The sequence below is a fragment of the Neophocaena asiaeorientalis genome, unplaced genomic scaffold, assembly GCF_003031525.2.
Source record: "Neophocaena asiaeorientalis asiaeorientalis breed wild unplaced genomic scaffold, Neophocaena_asiaeorientalis_V1.1 scaffold242, whole genome shotgun sequence".
Classification (NCBI taxonomy): Eukaryota; Metazoa; Chordata; class Mammalia; order Artiodactyla; family Phocoenidae; genus Neophocaena; species Neophocaena asiaeorientalis.
The window spans coordinates 2,769,728-2,787,415 of NW_020172451.1; the positions used below are offsets into that span (position 1 = coordinate 2,769,728).

General features: G+C 61.2%; 1 protein-coding gene across 2 annotated transcripts in view; it reads right to left on the minus strand.

Annotated features, from left to right (window-relative positions):
* Positions 1-2,310: 2,310 nt before the first annotated feature.
* Positions 2,311-17,688, minus strand: part of TBC1D22A (TBC1 domain family member 22A) — a 316,529-nt gene continuing 301,151 nt past the window's right edge. For both annotated transcript variants that reach the window (XM_024737553.1, XM_024737552.1), the window contains one exon: positions 2,311-4,255. In XM_024737553.1, coding sequence (XP_024593321.1) covers positions 4,065-4,255 — 191 coding nt within the window. In that variant the 3' untranslated portion in view covers positions 2,311-4,064. The remainder of the gene's footprint in view (positions 4,256-17,688) is intronic.

Genomic DNA, 17,688 nt, shown 5'->3' on the forward strand with positions numbered 1-17,688 from the left:
GAACATCTTGGCAGGCGCTTGTATCTCTTCCTCTTGTGAATTGCCTATTTTCTGTGCTGTGCCCATTTTTATTTCCAAGAATTATTATTTCCAGTTATTTTCAAGCACTCAGTAAATATTAAGGAATTTCAGCCTGTCTCACCTAGGCTGCAGGTGTGTTTGCTGGGCTTGTTATCATTTATCTTTGTTTATTTATTTATTTTTGCGGTATGCGGGCCCTTCACTGTTGTGGCCTCTCCCCTTGCGGAGCACAGGCTCTGGACGCGCAGGCTCAGCGGCCAGCCGCTCCGCGGCATGTGGGATCCTCCCGGACCGGGGCACGAACCCGCGTCCTCTGCATCGGCAGGCGGACTCTCAACCGCTGCGCCACCAGGGAAGCCCCTGTTTATTGAGGTTTTAGAGCTCTGTTGGTTGCGCAGTATTTCTCCGTGGTGCAACCTATAGATGTTTATCAGTCTTTTCCTTTGTTGTTTTTGCCACTGGCATTGTGCTCAGAGAGCCTTTCACTGTTCCTGGGTATAAAAATATCTATTTCTATTTTGAGTATTTGGGGGGATTTATTTAATATTTAAATCCACTCATCTGGAATTTACCTGGGTATATAGTTCTTTTAGCCTCAGTTTGTCACCGGAACGGGCTCAAGGGTTAGATGCTTCGTGCATGGTCACATGGTCACAGAGTGGCTGCGAGCACCCCCTCGGCCATCCTTGTGAAGATCCTCTCCATGCCAGGGATTGGGCTGGGGTGAGGCTACAGGACTAGTGAGACAAGGCCTTGCAGCTGAGAGGGGCAGACCCCATGGGGCTAGGGTAGCACTGGAGGGAAGGGGACGAGAGGGGACGAGAGGGGAGAGGGCCAGCTGGGTCGGGCAGGACCAGGGAGGCTCAGGGAGGGCCCAGCTGCCTGACACTCTGAGCAGATTCCACCCAACTCCAGCCCTGAGAGCTGACCCACGGGGCTGCAGGCCCAGCGGACACCTCCAGCTCAGGGTGGACGGGCCCGCAGTCTCAGGCTCGGTGCGGCTTAGTCGGGACCCGCCTTCCTGCAGAGACGCCTCCACGTGGCCAGGGGAACCAGGCTGCTCAAACACAGGGGCCATTCTCCCATTTCAGATTCGCAGTTGACGGCAGCAGGAAAGCCCTGCCCGCCCCCCACCCCCCGTGAGTCCCTCCAAAAGCACAAATCGCTCAGACCTCTCCGGCCTCCACTCCCAGAGCCCCACCCTCCCTGACACCAGAACTCCCCAGGGCCCGGCCTCCCGCTCTTCCATCTCAGCCGTGGGGCCCACAGGCTGGGCCCCTCCTAGTGACGGGCAGGACGAGACGCAGAGGGGCAGGGGCTCGCCTCGGACCCCTGGGCTTTGGGCCATCCCTGGGGGCTCGCGGACCCCAAAGCGGGCCTGAGGAGCAAACCGCTGGGCCGCAAACACCAACAAACAGTGACAGCAAATGACAGCCGTCACCAGCTGCTGAGCTGAGACCTGGAGCCTGGCATCTCCCGCCTCCTGACTGTGGGGACGGGGGTGGGCAGCGTGGCCTCCACTCTGTGGCCTCGAGCCGGCACCGGGGGTCTGCGAGGGTCCGCCCAGCTCGACGCAGGCTCGTGTGGGGAGGAGAGGTAAACAGACCCCCCCCACACCGCCCGGGGGGCTCCAGCCCACCCATGGGAACGGAATCTCATCCCAAGACGGCAGACAGCGAAGCGCTGCCCTGTGGGGCCCCCAGCGTGGGGGGGCGGGGGGGGAAGGGCAGACACGGGTGCCCAGAGGAGGACAGAGCACCACGAAAGCAGCCCTGAGAAAGAGGGAGGATGGGGGCTGGCTGAGGAGGGGCCTGGACACCCCGGGCTGGGGGTCAGGGCAGATGGGCGTGTCCTGGGTCCTAGGAGTGGGGAGGAGTGGGCCCCAGACCCGGGTGCCTGCCCCAAGTAGACGCTTGACAGACCGTGGCCAGATGGGGAGGCCCCTCCTGTCCCGGGCCGGCCTGGATCCTGACCCCCAGCCGGTGCAGCCTGGGCTTGGGGTTCAGCTCGAGTCTGAGTCTGGCGCGCCTGCACCTTCAGGTCCCCACGAGGCCCTGATGGGCTTCAGCAAGACTGTGGGTGCCACACCCAATGCCAGGCCTGGCACGCTGCAGACGGCCTGTATGGAAAGGCCCAGAACTCGAACTGTCCAGAGGCTGCTGTAGGGCTGGGCCAGTGCCCCTGGCTCTCAGCTCTCCCCCGGCCTCAGACCAGACAGCCAACAGTGACCCAGCACCCGGCCAGGGCTCCCTGTTCCTTCAGGAGAGCCCCTGAATCAAAGGCCAAGGCTGGATTTTCATTGCATCTTTATTCCGTGTTTCGCACATTGTATTCCAGACAGAACAGCCTCTGATCACTTCAGACGGATTGGCTCAGGTTCCAAGGACCCCGTCAACACCCCTTGCGTTCAGTTCCAGGTTTACACACACATGGAAACATGCACAGAGCCTCACCGAACTTCGTAGATGCTTCCTGTTTGAAACGTCAACTGCCTCCAGGGGACATCTTTTGTGTCCCCAGCACTTGGGCTGCACAGACCACCCGAGCGGCGGTGGGCAGTGCCCGGGGTCTAAGCAGGACGGGCCTTCGTGGAACTGGACGCCCGGCAGGAAAGCAGCAGCGGGCCACGGGGGCCTTGCGCGGGGAGGAACCCCTGACGCCGGGGTGGGGTGCAGGGACCGGCCAGTAGGGGTGCTCTCTGTCTGCTCTAAGGCAAGCAGGTCCCTCCGCTGATTTGGGGGCTTCTGACATCTGCACAGTATTTTGTGCTGATTTCCACGCACATGTAACGAGCCAAAAATAAGGAACGCACAGCATCACACACATGCAACTGTGTACTTTGATCCCCGGCTGCACAGCCTCTGGGCAGCGACCTGGCACCTGAGCTGTGCCAAGATGGGTGGTGGCGGGGCTGCCCCGGGAGGGCTGGCAGGTGGTGGGAAGAGATGCCTGCGCGTGGATGAAAGTCTGGGGCGGAGGTCAGGAGCCTGTCCTGGGCTCAGGGCTCAGAGGCTGTGGCTGTGGCCTAGAGCTCCACGGGGGTGTCCACGTCACCACGGGCGACATGCCCGTGACAGGAGCTCTCTGGCCGGGGCGGGCAATGTGGGGGAAGCAGGATGGGCCCCGGCAGAGCCCAGGGCAGGGCGGGTCTGGCACCTTCTGCAGCTGGGCTCACGGCCCCAGTGACCAACACACAGCAGCAGCGATCAAGTCCACAACACACCGGGAGACGCAGCAACAGAGGGGCGCGGGCCACTTGGGCCCCGCGGTGTGGGTGCAGGTGCAGCAGCGGAGCCCTTCACGGCTCCGATCACAGAGCCGGAGCGTCTGGACCCACCTGTCCAGGTGGCCCAGGCGAGCGAGGCTGTGGCTGGCGGCTGAGTGTCCGCCCGACGCCCCGTACCACCCAGCGGAAGGGCTCCCGCCCGTGCAGCCTCCTCGACAGACCAGCCAGGGCGGTTCTGTTTCCACAGGTCATGGATGGAAAGTAAGGCAATTTCTAGAGGCCGTACTCTGCTCCCAGCTGCTGCAGCCGGAGGCTCCCCAGGCTCGCCGTCTGCCTTCCAGCCACGTTTAAGCCGAGGGAGCAAGTACGCGGCAAAGTTAAAGTGATGAAGTTACAGAAATCCGCCTGCTGTCAGAGGCCTGGGAGAGCAGAGATTTCATAGGTTAGTGCAACGTTTCACTTGTGACTTTGTCTACGTTTTATTCTCTTTCACTCAACAGAATAGAATTTTTACATTTCCAAGTAGGTAAGGAGATGGCTGCCACCTCCCTCTGCCCCTGGCACCCGGACAGCAGGCCACTCGGAGAGGGTCTGCCTCTCAGGCCGCCCCGGCTGGGGGCTCCACGAGGTGGACGTTTGGCAAGGATGCTCCAGGGTCGGGAGAGGGGGACGCCCGGCCCCTCTCTGGCCCCGCGTGGCCGGGACCCTCCCTGGCTCTCTTTGGTATCTCAGAAAACAGAGGCCGCCTGGCCCTCGCCAGGCCCTGGACCACGTCCCGGCCAGCCGCTCCAGCAAGGCCTCTCCTTGGCCGTGGCCTTCAGCCGGCCGGCAGTGGGGTGTGCTGCCCGGGGCGGGGAGGCCACGGCGGTGGGCCCGGGTTCATTTCTTGTAGTGATTGGGGGCGTCCGCGAAGACAAACTTGAGGCGGTAGGCCTCGGCCAGCAGCAGGCTGACGTCTTCGTCGCCCCAGTGGGCTGTGGGCAGGTTCTGGAGGAAGAGCAGCAGCTCCTGCGGGGAGAGAGACAGCCTGGGTCAGACGGGGCAGCCAGCTGTGTCAGGCAGGGGCCCCGCGGGAGGAGCCCTGAGGAAATGCACAGGGTCACGGCGGGGTGAGCCTGGGGGGCCGCCGAGCCCCCGAGAATCGTGTCCCCTCCCAGCTTGAGCCCGAGAGCCCCACGCTCTGCAGCCAGGAGGAAGCCCCCCGGGAGGCTCCCAGGCCTGCTGGGACGTGGAGGGCAGCACCAGCACCGTGACACAGCCGGGCTGCACGCACGCCCCCGGCCTCCCGGCACTCTGGGGCCCAGGGCCATCTGGGCGGGGATGCCCAGCCGCGGGGGGCGCTCGGGGCTCAGACCCAGAAGCCAGGTGTGGGCTCAGGAGCTGGCTGTGCTGCCTCCCGGCTGGTGGACCAGCCGCTGACCACCTCGGGGCCCCGGGTTCCCCATTGAGACAAGGGCCCCAGCTCCCACGGGGGCCGCCAGTGCCTGGTGCTCGGCGACGCGGGGGCCTGTACCCGGCCTGCTGTCCTCACGACGCTCCCCCGCAGCGCACGGCCCTCTCCCCACTCCCCAGTGGAGAGCCACGCGTCAGGACTCTCTGCCAGTGCGGCTTCCCTGTTGCTGCTTTCCCTTCCTCGGTCCCATTTCCTTTTGCATTTTGGACACTTTCTGGGGGCCTTTAAATTGAATTCACGGAGCAAACTTCACTGGCAGAACGTCCCCGGGGACGTATCAACACCAGTCTGCTGTCTTTCACCATTAGATGCAGCTTACACGGACGCCAGTCCAATTCTGAGCAGGTCGTAAATAAATACCTTTGATTTTATTTTTAATCCACTTCGCTTCATATTATCATGACCTCGCTACCTGCAAGGTGAGAAGCAATACCCTCCCGTCGCGGTAACTCAGCAACTCTACCGCGTACTCAATTTCAGAATCTAATTTAGTCCCCCAGGTTCAGCAGACGGAGAGAGAATAGAAATGCCTGGTGGGCCGCAGCCTGCAATGTTAAAGAAGGGAGAATCTGTCCGGGTGACCTTTACGAGAGGCAGGGGACACAGCCGAACATGCCCTTAAATGCAGATATTTTTCTAAAAAGGCCTGTCTTATTTACGAGCTAGGCAGCGACACCTTCGACCTGGGGAGCCACGGCACATCTATTAGCCACATCATTCGGGAAAAGGGCCATCGGTCACGATGCTGTCACTGGGTCACACCCCAGGGGACCCGCCATCCCCTGCGATGGTGGCAGGGAGGGCCCGGTCCGGCAGCCCGCGAGGGCAATTCCGTTTTTAATCTTAACTTCTCTGTAAACGGTGCTGTGACCACGTCTGCAGAATAAAAGTTAAAGGAAGGTTTGCTCACAACACTGAGGTTGTGAGGAATCAAACACAAGTCGCATACCCGTGGTTCTTTTCTTCCCGTGTCCACGAGATGCCACCACGGCAACAAAGCCAAGGCCCGGGGCATCCCACCCCCTCCATCGGCCTGTGTCACCGTGCCCTCCCATGCTGGCATGTGCTGTCCGCGGTGGCCGGGAGGGACCGTAGCGATGGTGCCGTCCCCGCTGCGCAGCCTGGAGGCCTGCTGTTCTCAGCCCCCAGCAAGGTCACGGTCACCCCGGAGTCTGCAGGCCCGCAGCACCCGGCCCCGCAGAGGGCAGCGGCCCCGAATCTCAGGTTGCCTGGGGTCTCGGTATGATGAGCGATTTGACTGTCCTCTGGACACTCTGGATGTCACCTCGCGAGCATGTGGATCGTGGCTGGTGGTCCCTTTTACCAGGCAGTCCCCTGCGGAGGCCCCGCCAACACCACCCCGGCCACAGGTAGCCCTGCAGGCGTTGTGGTGCGGCTGACGGCAGTGGGGGGAGCGGGGCGGCAGGGTGAAGGGCGGGGCCCTGAGCTGGGCTATTGCCGGGGACATCTTTTCCACAGAGTCCTTCCCGCTCTGACTTTCGCCTCTGGGTAGGTTCCAAGAGGTGAGCCTTCCAACGTTAAAGAGTGAATAATGTTTCCGGCTTTGGGGACTTCTTGCCAAAAGAGTTTCATTTTTCCAGAGAGAGGAATCACGTTACCATCTGCAAAGTATGACTATCTCTATCTCTTTCGTCCCTCCCAGGAAGGACGAAATGGTGACACAGTGGCGTCCAGGAAGGTGGGCAGGGGTCCCCTCTCAGAACCCCACGTTCTCTGTCTGGTTGGCCCCTGTGAGGCTCCTGTGAGCCCAGCAGTAAGGCCACACACAGCCAGACACAGAGGAGGCAGGTCCAAGCCCAGCACACCCCCATCACGACCCCACAGAACCCTGGAAGCACATCCTTGGTGTCATCACCGACGTCATGGGGTGATCTGTCTCCTCTGTGACATCAACAGGTCCACGTGCCCCCATGTCCCCGACATGAAGCACACAGCACACGGTGCCGACCTGTGAACAGTCACTAGGGCACGGTCGGCTAAAGGTACGAACACTCGTAAAGGATGCTGAACGCGGGGCTCAAATCCAGCCCTGCACCACTCAGCCATGCCGGTCTCCTGGCTCTCTGTGCCTCGGTTTCCTCATCTGTAAATGGGGACGATAATGCGCCTCCCTCTCTGGGTTGTTAATTTGTGCCAGGATATAAAAAGCACAGGATAAGTGTCACCTGCTGCCGCTATTACTCAACAAGTCTTCAGTCACTGTTCGCGGCGGTGGCTGATCGTCACGGCAGCAGTAGTGGCATTTGTGCCGAATAAATTCCTATCTGTGGGAAACACCAGGGACTTTGGCAAACAAGCTTAAGACGAAATGGAATCCTCCCTGGACAGTAGCTCAGAGGAGGCAGCGCCGGCATCTTGAGGAAGGAAAGACACCACACGTGTCGGCTTACGGGCTGTGGCTAGGACCCCGACCGGGGAGCCGCGTGGGACCCTTTTGAGGGGACTTGAAGGAGTGCCTGTGGACTGGATCGTCCAATTCTGGCGTCTGGTACAAAAGGCACTGCATGTCATCAAAACGGCCCCAAACATTTAAGGAAGAGCAGCTCTGGGTGCAAGGCAGACAGGTCCCCTCACCCCACCTGCCTCTGCGTCAGGGCACACGCACCGTCACATGGCCAGCTCTGCCCTCGGGGGCCAGACAAAGGATCAGGAGGCAAACAACGCTCCGCTCTGCGCAGGGGTCCGGCCAGGCGAGACCGGCTGGCGGCTCTCGACGCGGCCCCCGTCTGTCCCCCCGCTACGGGGGTCTCGGTGGAGATGTGGGTAGATCACACTCCAGATCTCAGATACTTGGTCTGAACAAAAGTTTGCGAAATGTTCCTTAACTTTAATATCGATCACAGGTTGAAGGTAATGTTACAGATGTACTGGGTTAAATAAAATATGAATCTCACTGGTTTTCCCCTTTCTGCGAGGCTCCCAGAAGCTCTCCCTCATGGCGGGCGCTCCTCTCCAGCGGGCAATGCTGCTCTGATTACACCCAGCACAGCCCCCTGCTCCGGGGCAGCAGCCACGACGGTGCCGACCAAGCTCCCTTCTGCAAACCCTCAGGCACAGGACTCACCCCAAGGCTCCAGGTCAAGGCCGGCTCCGCGCCCGTGGGAGAGCACGCCCAGGCCGGGAGTTTACAGCCTGGCCACGCACAGAGACGAGTGAATTAATCATGACGGGTCTGGAGGCCCAGATGCGAACTCTGAGTATTTTCTCGCCTCAACTGAGAAGACGAAACAGCAAGCCCCGCGCTGACACAGGCAGGTGACAGGCTAATTGGTCTAATTCACTCCACCACGTTCCGGCAACTTGTGCAGCTCGGCCAGCAAACCTGCCGCTGCAGAGCCCCAACCGGCCGCGGAAGGGTGGCCCTGGGTGCCACGTGGGGACGCCGTGGGGACACACAGGCTGGGGTGGGCAAGGCTGGGGCCTCGGGCATTTCTCCCACATCCTCAGCCTTCCAGGCGAGGAGACGGAGGCGGGGGAGGCAGGAAGCCTGGCCCAGGGCCTGGGTGGCTCGGGGCCTGTGCAGCAGGCGGGTCTGTCCCCGCGAGGCTGGACAACGTCAGAGCGCAGGCGGCCGGGAACTCTGGAAGCCAAGGCTCCGTCTGCCGGGCGGGGACAGTGACAGGAGTGGCCCTGTGGTCCATCACCTCCATGTCACCATCATCCCACTGACACCCGGCGGGCCCTGGGGGCGTCACCACCTCAGAGGTGCTGGGCAGCTCCTGCCAGGGCTGTGCTGAGGACCTGAGGACCCAGTGCACAAGCTCAGCAGGACGCCCGGCACACGGGAGCTGCCACCATGGCCGCCGCCACCCTCGTCGTGGTTGTGGCCGCGGCCCCGGCTACCAGGACCTCGGACGACGAGTGGTGGCCACACAGAGCAGCCGCGGCTGGAATCTGCGTGGCACCTGTGCCCAGGCCTGCCCTCTGTGGGCGGATATGCTGGTCTGGGCCCGCGTGGCCAACCTCCCACCCCCCTGCCCACCCAGGCGAGTCTCCTCCAAAGGTCAAAAGTCACGGTCCAGGCCCAAACCCAGTGCCCGGCAGCCGGTGCAAGGCCAGGTCATTTGTGTTCCTGCCTGTGCAGGGGCTGCTGGAGCTTGAATCCACATTCAGCATAAAATACCTGTTCTTGGTCAGTACATGTGTAAAAGGGAAGAAAAAAAGGAGCCGAGATTAAATTACACTGAAGCGGGTTTGCGGCGACTGCCGGCAGCGCAGACAGCAGCGGGTTGCCGGGCAATTCTCATGGTCCGGGGGCTCTGGCCGGGCCTCCCTGGGCACCCCCGGGGGTGGGGGACAGGGCGGGCACGGCACCATGAGTCGGGAAGCTGGCGTGCGTCTGGCACATGGTCCTGGAGTCACGCGTGACCATCCAGCCCGCGGCTCTCTCCTTTCTACGCCTCCACCCACTGTCTGCTCCCTCAGCCAGGACCTTCCCGTCGGCGTGGGGAGACGGGACCCTGCCCTGGGCCACACGACAGCATCTGCAGGAACAGGCCGGGCTCTGTCCTCTGCGTGGCGACGGCTGCTACAGGCAAGGGCATGCTACAGGCCAGGACAAACATGAACCTCGGGGGTCACCACTCAGAGAAGGTCCCAGGGCCGTCCCTCGAGTCAGTGGTCAACCACGAGCTGCCCTGGGCCCAGAGTTCACTTTGTGCCAAGCACCGGGCTACACGCTGACCTTCCAACCAATCCCGGGGCTCCCCCACCCCCGTGCCTCTGAACACGCTCCACCTGGGAAAGAGGAATCTGGGACCCCAGGAATCTTATTGACCGCTCAGTTCACGCCTGGCGCTGGGAGGGCTGCTTCCCCCAGGGCTACCCTCCTGATCCCTGAACCTGACCTCTGCAAGACCCTGCCTCTCTGAGAGGCCACACTGCCCCCCTCAAATGTGCCCCCCTGCTCTCCCCCCAACACTTAAAGGGACGCCTCCTTGGGACCCAGCAGCCCTGGGCTGGAGGTCAGACAGCCGAGGCTCTGACCTGGTCCTTCCTCCTAGAGCTGAGAGCTGACCAGAGGATAAGACCTCGGGAAGCCCCCTGGCTGGGCAGAAGGATGTTGGGGGCGCACAGGGCTATGATGATCCAAAGGCCCTGTCCCGCTCCACTGGCACACCCCCCCCTCCTGCACCAGCCCCAGCCCCAGGAGGGCCCCAGAGGCCCTAGTATGAAAATTACCTAAGAAAAGTTCACCCTTATTTCCCTTATTTTTAACCTATCACACTCGATGCCCTTTAGCCAGGAGATCAAAGAATACAGAACTCAACCTGACGCTCAGCAGACATGAAGGCGGCCCTGCAAAGGTCAGTCCGCCCGGCTCGCTGCTCCTCCCAGGCAGATGCTCGCTCGGGGGCCCGACTCGCCACGTCCAATCCTGCGTCCCCAGCAGATTCGGACCCCGGCGTCCAGGAAGACAGAGCCCCTGCTGTCTTGGGGGGCGGGGAGGCGGGGAGGCTCGGGTCCTAACACCTTCCGGGAGGGGCTGGGCAGCTGGAGGCCATCAGGGCCGTGCTGGGCGCCCTGGGGCTGCTTCCCGCCTCCCTCCCTCTCCCCTCCCTCCCAGATGGTCCTGTGACAGCTGATTCCTTTGACAATCCAGTTATTAGTTTGAAAATCTTGTCAAGTTCTGGACCAAACCAGGGCTAAAAATAGAAGGACGGTGACAGCCGGCTGGGATGGACGGCCAGCTGCCAGGCTGACCCACTGGCTGGTGACAGCCCTCCAGAAGGTTGGATATGGAAGGTGACACCGCAGAGAGCGATCTTCTGAGGACCCTGGGAGGTGCGCTTTCCTTGCAATTAATTTCATATTTCTTTGCCAAAAAAGGAATTCTAAAGAGGAAACACCTTTGGGTACTGAAAACACAAGCTTGACATGAGTGCCCCAATCGAGCGAGCTCTGCGTTTCATACGCACGGCTGAGAGGCGTTTGATCAGCACACAGAGGATATTTAAAATCCTGGCACGGCAGTTACAGCCGGCTCCATCCCACAGGGACCTCTCCGCTTCGTGGGCTGGAGGGCCGGGCGGCTGGTCGCAGACGGGGTGCGATGGAGAGATGGAGATGCTGTCCATGGAGGCCCCTCGAGAACGCCCGGTCGGGAAGGACGCCCACTTACGGGGGTAAGGCCCCAGGCCCGTGTTTATCTACACGCAGCAGAGACGCCCCTTCCAAGCGTGCAGAGGGAAGGCGCCGTGCAGAAGGCTCGGGAGCCTGGAGGTGGCGCCAGCTGTTACCCGCCCCCCGCCACCCCGGCCGAGAAATCAGAGGAGGGGGTCACGGGACAGAGGTGGGGTGGGGGTGGGGGAACTGCTGCAGGCTGCCGTCTGAACCCGCCCCCCTGCCCCGGGGGTGCTGCCTGCACAGGCTAGCGGCAGCTCCCACAGCCTCCCACGTCCCCGGGGGCTACCCTGCCAGGCTCTGCAGCAGGGACAGCGTCAGCCCAGTGGTGCCAGCCCATGTGGCTCCCCACACGTGGCCCTCTCCCCATGTCCAGTGTCCCCCCAGTGCCGGTCCTCCCTATTGACCACCCCTTCCTGAAACCCCCTTGCCCCACCTTGCCTGCAGTTCACTGCCCATCCCCCTGGCCATCCTGCCAGTCTCCTTGGTGAACCCTCCTCCTGCCAGGCGTCTCAGGGCTGGGGGCCGCCCTGCCTGGAGCCAGGGTCACCCGCACCCGTGTCCCCACCCCCAGCTGTCCCTGTACCCCGTCCTTGCATGTCCTGTGCCTGCCTGCACCCCTCTGCACTTGTATGCCACTTGCCATCACACGACCATGTAAGGGCTCCCAAACTAAATATGTCCCTTCCCTCCCCCTCCCTCCACAGACGGGGGCACGTAGCCCACACACACCGTGCCCTCGCCACAGCAGTAAGACCCCTGCTCCCAGGACCAAGCCCTCCCTCCCGGGTCCAGCCCACCCCGGCTCCCCGAGCCCTTCCGCCCTGCCTCGCTCGCACCCCAGCCCAGCCCACCACCACACTTTGGTGGATGACCGCGGGGCCCCTGGTTTCCCAGCCCACCCCAAATCCATCACCAGCACGGCCGCAACACCGGCTTCGTCTTAAAAAGGAAAACCATCCCCCAGCGACCCTGCTCTCCACAAGCCACCGAACAGCTGGCGCTGGTGCTGGCCCTACAGCCCAGACCCGCAGGCTGGGGTCCTTGCGGCTTGGATCTGGTCGGCTCCAAGCCCACCCAGGCCGCTCTCCCCTTGAGAGACACCAACATTCAGCTCCTCCTCCAACGGTGTCCCCTGGCACGTCCCACGACCGTCAGGTCCCGCGTGCACCCCGAGAGCCCATCCCCGGCCACCCGAACTGAGCGCCGAGACGTGCTGCGGGCCGGCCCAGGGCCCCTGGGGGACGGCGGGGGCATCTTCCTTCCCGAGAAAGGCCCTAAAGGAGACACTTATCTCCAGGGTCTGCAGATGGGACTCCCGCACTCCTCAGGGGAAGATAACAGAGCCCCGGGCTCTGGAGCAGGGCGCCCTCCAGTGGCCGGCACGCAGTCACAGCTGGCAGATGGCCGAGGAGACAGGAAAAGGCCACCCGGTCGGCGGGACAGGGGACAACAGGGTCCCATGAGGTGGGTTGCCTCAGAGCCAGCCTGATGGGGACGCTCGGGGTCCCGACCACTCTTCAGCCTGCGCCGAAACAGCCAGGGGGCCCAGGAGCCCCGGGGCCGGCCAGTGGAGACACTGCTCTTTCCTTTTGCAAGCGGCTGAGCTCAGAGAGACAGACCGCTGGGAAAGCCACCACATAGTGGCCGTATGGCTCCCACGAGCTCAGGGTCCTCCTCAACCCCAGGGAGGTGGGGGTCTTCCAGGAAGGCCACCGGGGACCACCAAGACCTCCAGGCACAACACCTTGGTGAACTCGCCCAGTCCCCAGGAAGGCTCTCAGGCCAGATGACAGCTGAGACACGAGACTTTCGCCCACCGGGGAGAGAGGCTGCCAGCAGGGCCACAGCTGGACCCATGGAACCAGGATGTTCCAGGACAGTGAGCCACACGCGCAGAGGCTGCACGCGGACCGCTGGTAGGATCGACTTGGAGCAGAGCTGGTTTCACAGGCTCACCAGCAAAATGATATTTTCATTGTCATACACATTGTAAAACTGATTAAATGTCCCGAGCTGTTCAAGTATGTTCTCACATTGATTTTCCCGCTGCCTGGGAGGCCGGGAGGGAAAATGCGCAGCGTGACTCAGCCCGCAAGGCCCGCTTTCGTGCCAGCCTGTGCTGGGGCCACCCTGTGAGATGCGGGGAGAGCGCCCAGGACCACGGGGGCGTGAGAGCACCGCGCGTGCATACAATCGCCTCTGAGGGTGGCAAGTGGACTCAAAGCCACTCCGGCCCTCCTGGTGGGCTCCTGGGAGGAGCCTGGAGGCACGAAAGGGGCATTTTACATGGATAACAGCCCTTTGCCAGACACGTTTTCCCCCCCACTCTGTGCTCTTGTCTTCTCACGCCCTTGACCCTGTCCTTCACAGAGCATTAGATTTCATTTGAGTAAGCCCAGCTTACCAGGATCGCGTCTTTGGTGTTGCAGCTAAAAAGGCATCACCGTGTCCACGGCCACCCAGGTTGTCTCCTAGGTCGACTTCCAGCAGCTTCGTAAGTTCTGCGTCTCAAGTGTGGGTCTGTGACCCACGCTGGGTTCATCTAGCGATGGTGGCAGGTCCGTGTCTGGACTCAGTTTTCCGCACGGGGATGGCCTGCTGTTCCAGCACCACGTGCTAAGAGGCCACCTCTGCTCTGTTGGGTTGCCTTTGCCCCCTCGTCAAAGGCCCGCTGACTACGTTTACGGGGCCTATTTCCGGGCTCTCTGTTGCGTTCCAGGGGTCTACGTGTCTCTTCTTTTGCCACACACCCTGCGACCACACCCTCCCTCACCTGGCCTTTGAACACGCTTTGCTGAAAACCCTTTGGGGAGTTTGGGTTTTTGGAGTTGTTTTGAGCACGAGCCACCCGTTTTCGCTGTGTGGCCCTGACATAAACCTCTCTTCGCTCCAAACGCCAACGTCTCGGTTTGTCTGGCCTCACTGCACGTCGGGCACACGAACGTGCGTCGCGTAACATCTTGATGTCTGTAGCCTCACAGTCCATGTGGATGCTGGGCAGCGTCAGCCTCCATCTTTGCTCTTTGCCAATATCGTCTGGGCCATCTGGGTCTTCTGCCTCCTTCCTATGAGCTTTAGAATCAGTTTGCCAACAATCCGATAACTTGCTGAGACGTTTATAGACTTTTGAAACTTTGAACAAGTGAATTCACAGCGAGCTGGGGCAGGTGAGGGCCTCCCTGCTAGGTGTCCCCCGGCTCCCTGGCTCAGGCCTGTGTGAAGGGCCCAGCCGTCGTCTGGTGGCGTCAGCGACGACTCTGGCCCTCGGCAGAGGGACCACACCTCCCCAGCCCGCCCGAGCCGCCCTTCGGCAGGGGGCGTGAGTGGAGGCTCTGGGGCCAGGCCGCCCGTGCCATCCACCAGCGCTGCCCTCGCTAGGGGGTGAGCTGGGTGCCTCACCCGGCCCAGCTGTAAATGGGACGACGACAGCGCTGACCTCGTGGTGCTGCTGGGAGAACGGGGCAAATGCAAAGAGCCCACGGCTGGTGTGCGCCTACCATGTCCGCGCCCCTTCCCCCGCAGTTCCCGTACAACCCCCGTCTACACAGCATGGCTTCGGCTGCACCAAATGCTCCGATCCCCTGACTCCAAGGCCCAGGATCTCAGCCACCGAAGTCATGTCTGGGCACCTGCACGCGTCCCCCTGCAGTGACCCGTGCGCTCCAGAGTCCGCAGGAGCTGAGCGTGTAGGGGCCCATGTGCCGGTCAGGCTACGTCCACGGGACCAAGAAGGAGGTCCCGAGGAAGGGCACTGGCCGGTGGGCACGAGGCTCCCCTGCACCTGCGGCTCACCTTCCTGGGGGCCCCTCCCGGCTGCCATCACCTCCTGAGCCCCCCAGCGGTGCCTGGAAGGTGGGGCTGGTGGGCCCTGGGTGAGCAGAAGCTGCCTTACTCCGCCCTTCACCCCCCACTTGCCTTTATGCTGCAGGCGAAAGGGCCTTTTCCCCTCGGGAGAAGGGGAAAGAACCTTCTGGGATAAGTAGACAAACTCTGGGAGAGGAACTCTGGGGTCACAAATGTCCCCTTACATCTCACTTACAATGCGCAGCTCCACCGAGGGCCTCTGGCAGCCCTGGTGCAAGGCTCTGACCTCAGCTCAGGAAGGTTGCGGGGAGCGGGGGGATGGGGATTTGGGTGGTTCGGGCTCTTTTTCTACAAAAGAAGCCAAAGGCAGAGACATTTTAGAACACCCTTACCCTGGGTGCTGGCGGAAGGCTTGCGCCTCCCATCCCTCCAAGTACACGATGCCCTGAGACCCTCCGTCCAGGGGCATCTGGCCTGACCAGGAGTGATGGGGCACTCCGACTAAAGGGCTGACTCTGGCGGGAGGCCAGGGCCCCCCCGTGGAGCAGGACACACATGAAAGGAGGAGGACGCGTCGGGGCAGTGAGCCGCGAGGCTCTCCCGTGCCTCCTGGATGCCGAGGCCCCCACGCCTCCTCCCTGGTCTCTGCCAGGCCCCAGGGACTGAGCCCTGGGCAGGTTCCTCCAGCCAGGGCCCTTCCTGCGTGTGCAGGCCCAGAACGCGCAGCAGCGAGCACGCGGGGCCGAGGGGACCCTGCGGACACGGCGGCAGGGAAGGGACCCCAGGCTCCCCAGGCCCGGCTCTGTGATTCGAGCCCCTGCTTCCCAGACACTGGGCGCTGCGTAAACATCCCTCCAGGGGGACACCGTCCACTGAGCTACAGGACAAGTGCCCCGACGGTGGGGTTTAAAATGCAAGCTTCTTCCTGGAAACTGTTCAAAACTAAAGAGCTAGCTGCACGGCAGGGCTTTTACCTCCTGATTCCAGTAAGACCCGGGCTGTAAATCGCCTGGCATTAGGACACTTTCCTTTTGTTTTCAGGAATCTTAAAGGATCACCGTCAAGTTCTCTGGACCTGAGATTTATGGACTTTTAGAGGCAAAAGTGTCTCTTCAGTCTTCATCAATTCAGAAAGGTGTTTAAAGAGGAGATTCTCCTCCGCCCCCTACACTCATCTGCCCCGCCAAGGGTCTCAGCGACAGAAGGGACACTGCTGGGCTGAAGCTGGGACTGGGGGTGAAGAAAGAGCTGGCTCCCAGGTCCTGATCCACTGGCACGGCCCCTCCCCGGGAGACAGAGGCAGGATTTCCAGGAGAGGCCCTCCCGGAGGCCAAGGCTTCGGTTTGGGTGTTCTCTTTCCAGAGCCACATTCTGGGGAGGTGTGTGGTTCCTTATACTGTCTCCACAGCGCGGTCACCCTCAGGGCCTTTATATGATTTTACCATATGACTCAGTTCCTTGAGGGCAAAGGCTCGGACAGACCAGGCCCAGCAGGCCTCTGGAACTTCACCGTACTCGACTGAGAGCAGCAGGGCATGTGTCCAAGTAAATGTTGAGTGGAGGGTAGGTGGGCAGATGGATGGATAGATGGATGGGCAGGTGGATGGATGGATCAATGGGTGGGTGGATGGATGGACGGATGGATGGGTGGGTAGATGGGTGGGTGGATGGCTGTACGTATGGGTGGATAGATGGATGGGCGGGTGGATGGATGGATGGATGGATGGATGGATGGATGGATGGATGGGCAGGTAGGTGGATGGATGGATGGATGGATGGGTGGATGGGCAGGTGGATGGATGGATGGGTGGGTGGATGGATGGATCAATGGGTGGGTGGATAGATGGATGGATGTGTGGGTGGATGGGTGGGTAGATGGGTGGGTGGATGGGTGTATGCATGGGTGGATGGATGGATGGATGGGTGGATGGATGGATGGATGGATGGATGTGTGGGTGGATGGGTGGGTGGATGGATGGATCGATGGATGGATCGATGGATGGATGGATGGATAGATGGATCAGTGGGTGAGTGGATAAATGGGTGGATGGATGCAGGGGCAGGTAGGAGGATGGACAGATAAAATAATAAACAAAACAACATCTGGGATGGTCCTGAAAGTAGGCTGTGGCTCTAACCTTCCCACTGGAAGCCAGCTAGTCCCACGAGCAGCCGACCTCAGCCTGAGCCTGCGGGGCCACAGCTATACCAGGTTCCGTACGTGCTCCCAGCGCCTGGCAGAGGGCCCAGCACGCAGGAGGCTTGTGTTCCATCAGCACCATTACTGACCAAACTGATGCATAAAAACGCGACCACATTCTGTGCCGGATACCATTTCATAGAGCAGGAGTTTCAGCCACATTCATGTTTTATCCAGTTGAGTGCCACTTGGGAACTAGTGGAATCTGACACATAAACTGTAATCTTTAAGATATTAGCCAAGTCGATCCCTTCCCTTCCTTTCCTGCCTCCCTCCCTCCCTCCCCAGAAAAACGCAGCACAAAAAAATAATCCAATGCTTAATACTAATCCAATACTAATCCAATCCCCAATACTAAACATGGCCAACAAAGGAAAAACCTACACCTTGAAAGAGGTGTTTGGTACAAATGTCTCAGCCCCATCTCTTCTCGCAGAATCGTGGTGCCTGCGATTGGGCAGGCGGGTTGGGGTGTGGCTGGGAGCCCAGGTATGGAGTTGGATTGCCCTGGGGTCTGGTCAGCTGTGTGGCCCTGGGTGGTCCATCTCTGAACCCCAGATGTAGGGACAACCCCACCCTCTGGCAGAGCTCTTTCAAGGATTAAAATGTTACACGTAAAGAGCACAGTGAGCTCTGCAAAAGACACACAGAACATGGGGCAGCTCCTGGGAGGACTGGGATCTGGACCTCTCACTTGGGAGGGCAGGACGGTGACGACAGGTGACCCGATCAAGGCCCTAAGCCCGGGCGTGGAGTCTGAATCCCAGGCACCTTGAACTAGCGCCCGCTCAGGGCCGCCTGTTGGCAGGCAGTCGGGACAGGCATGTTTTTTTGGTG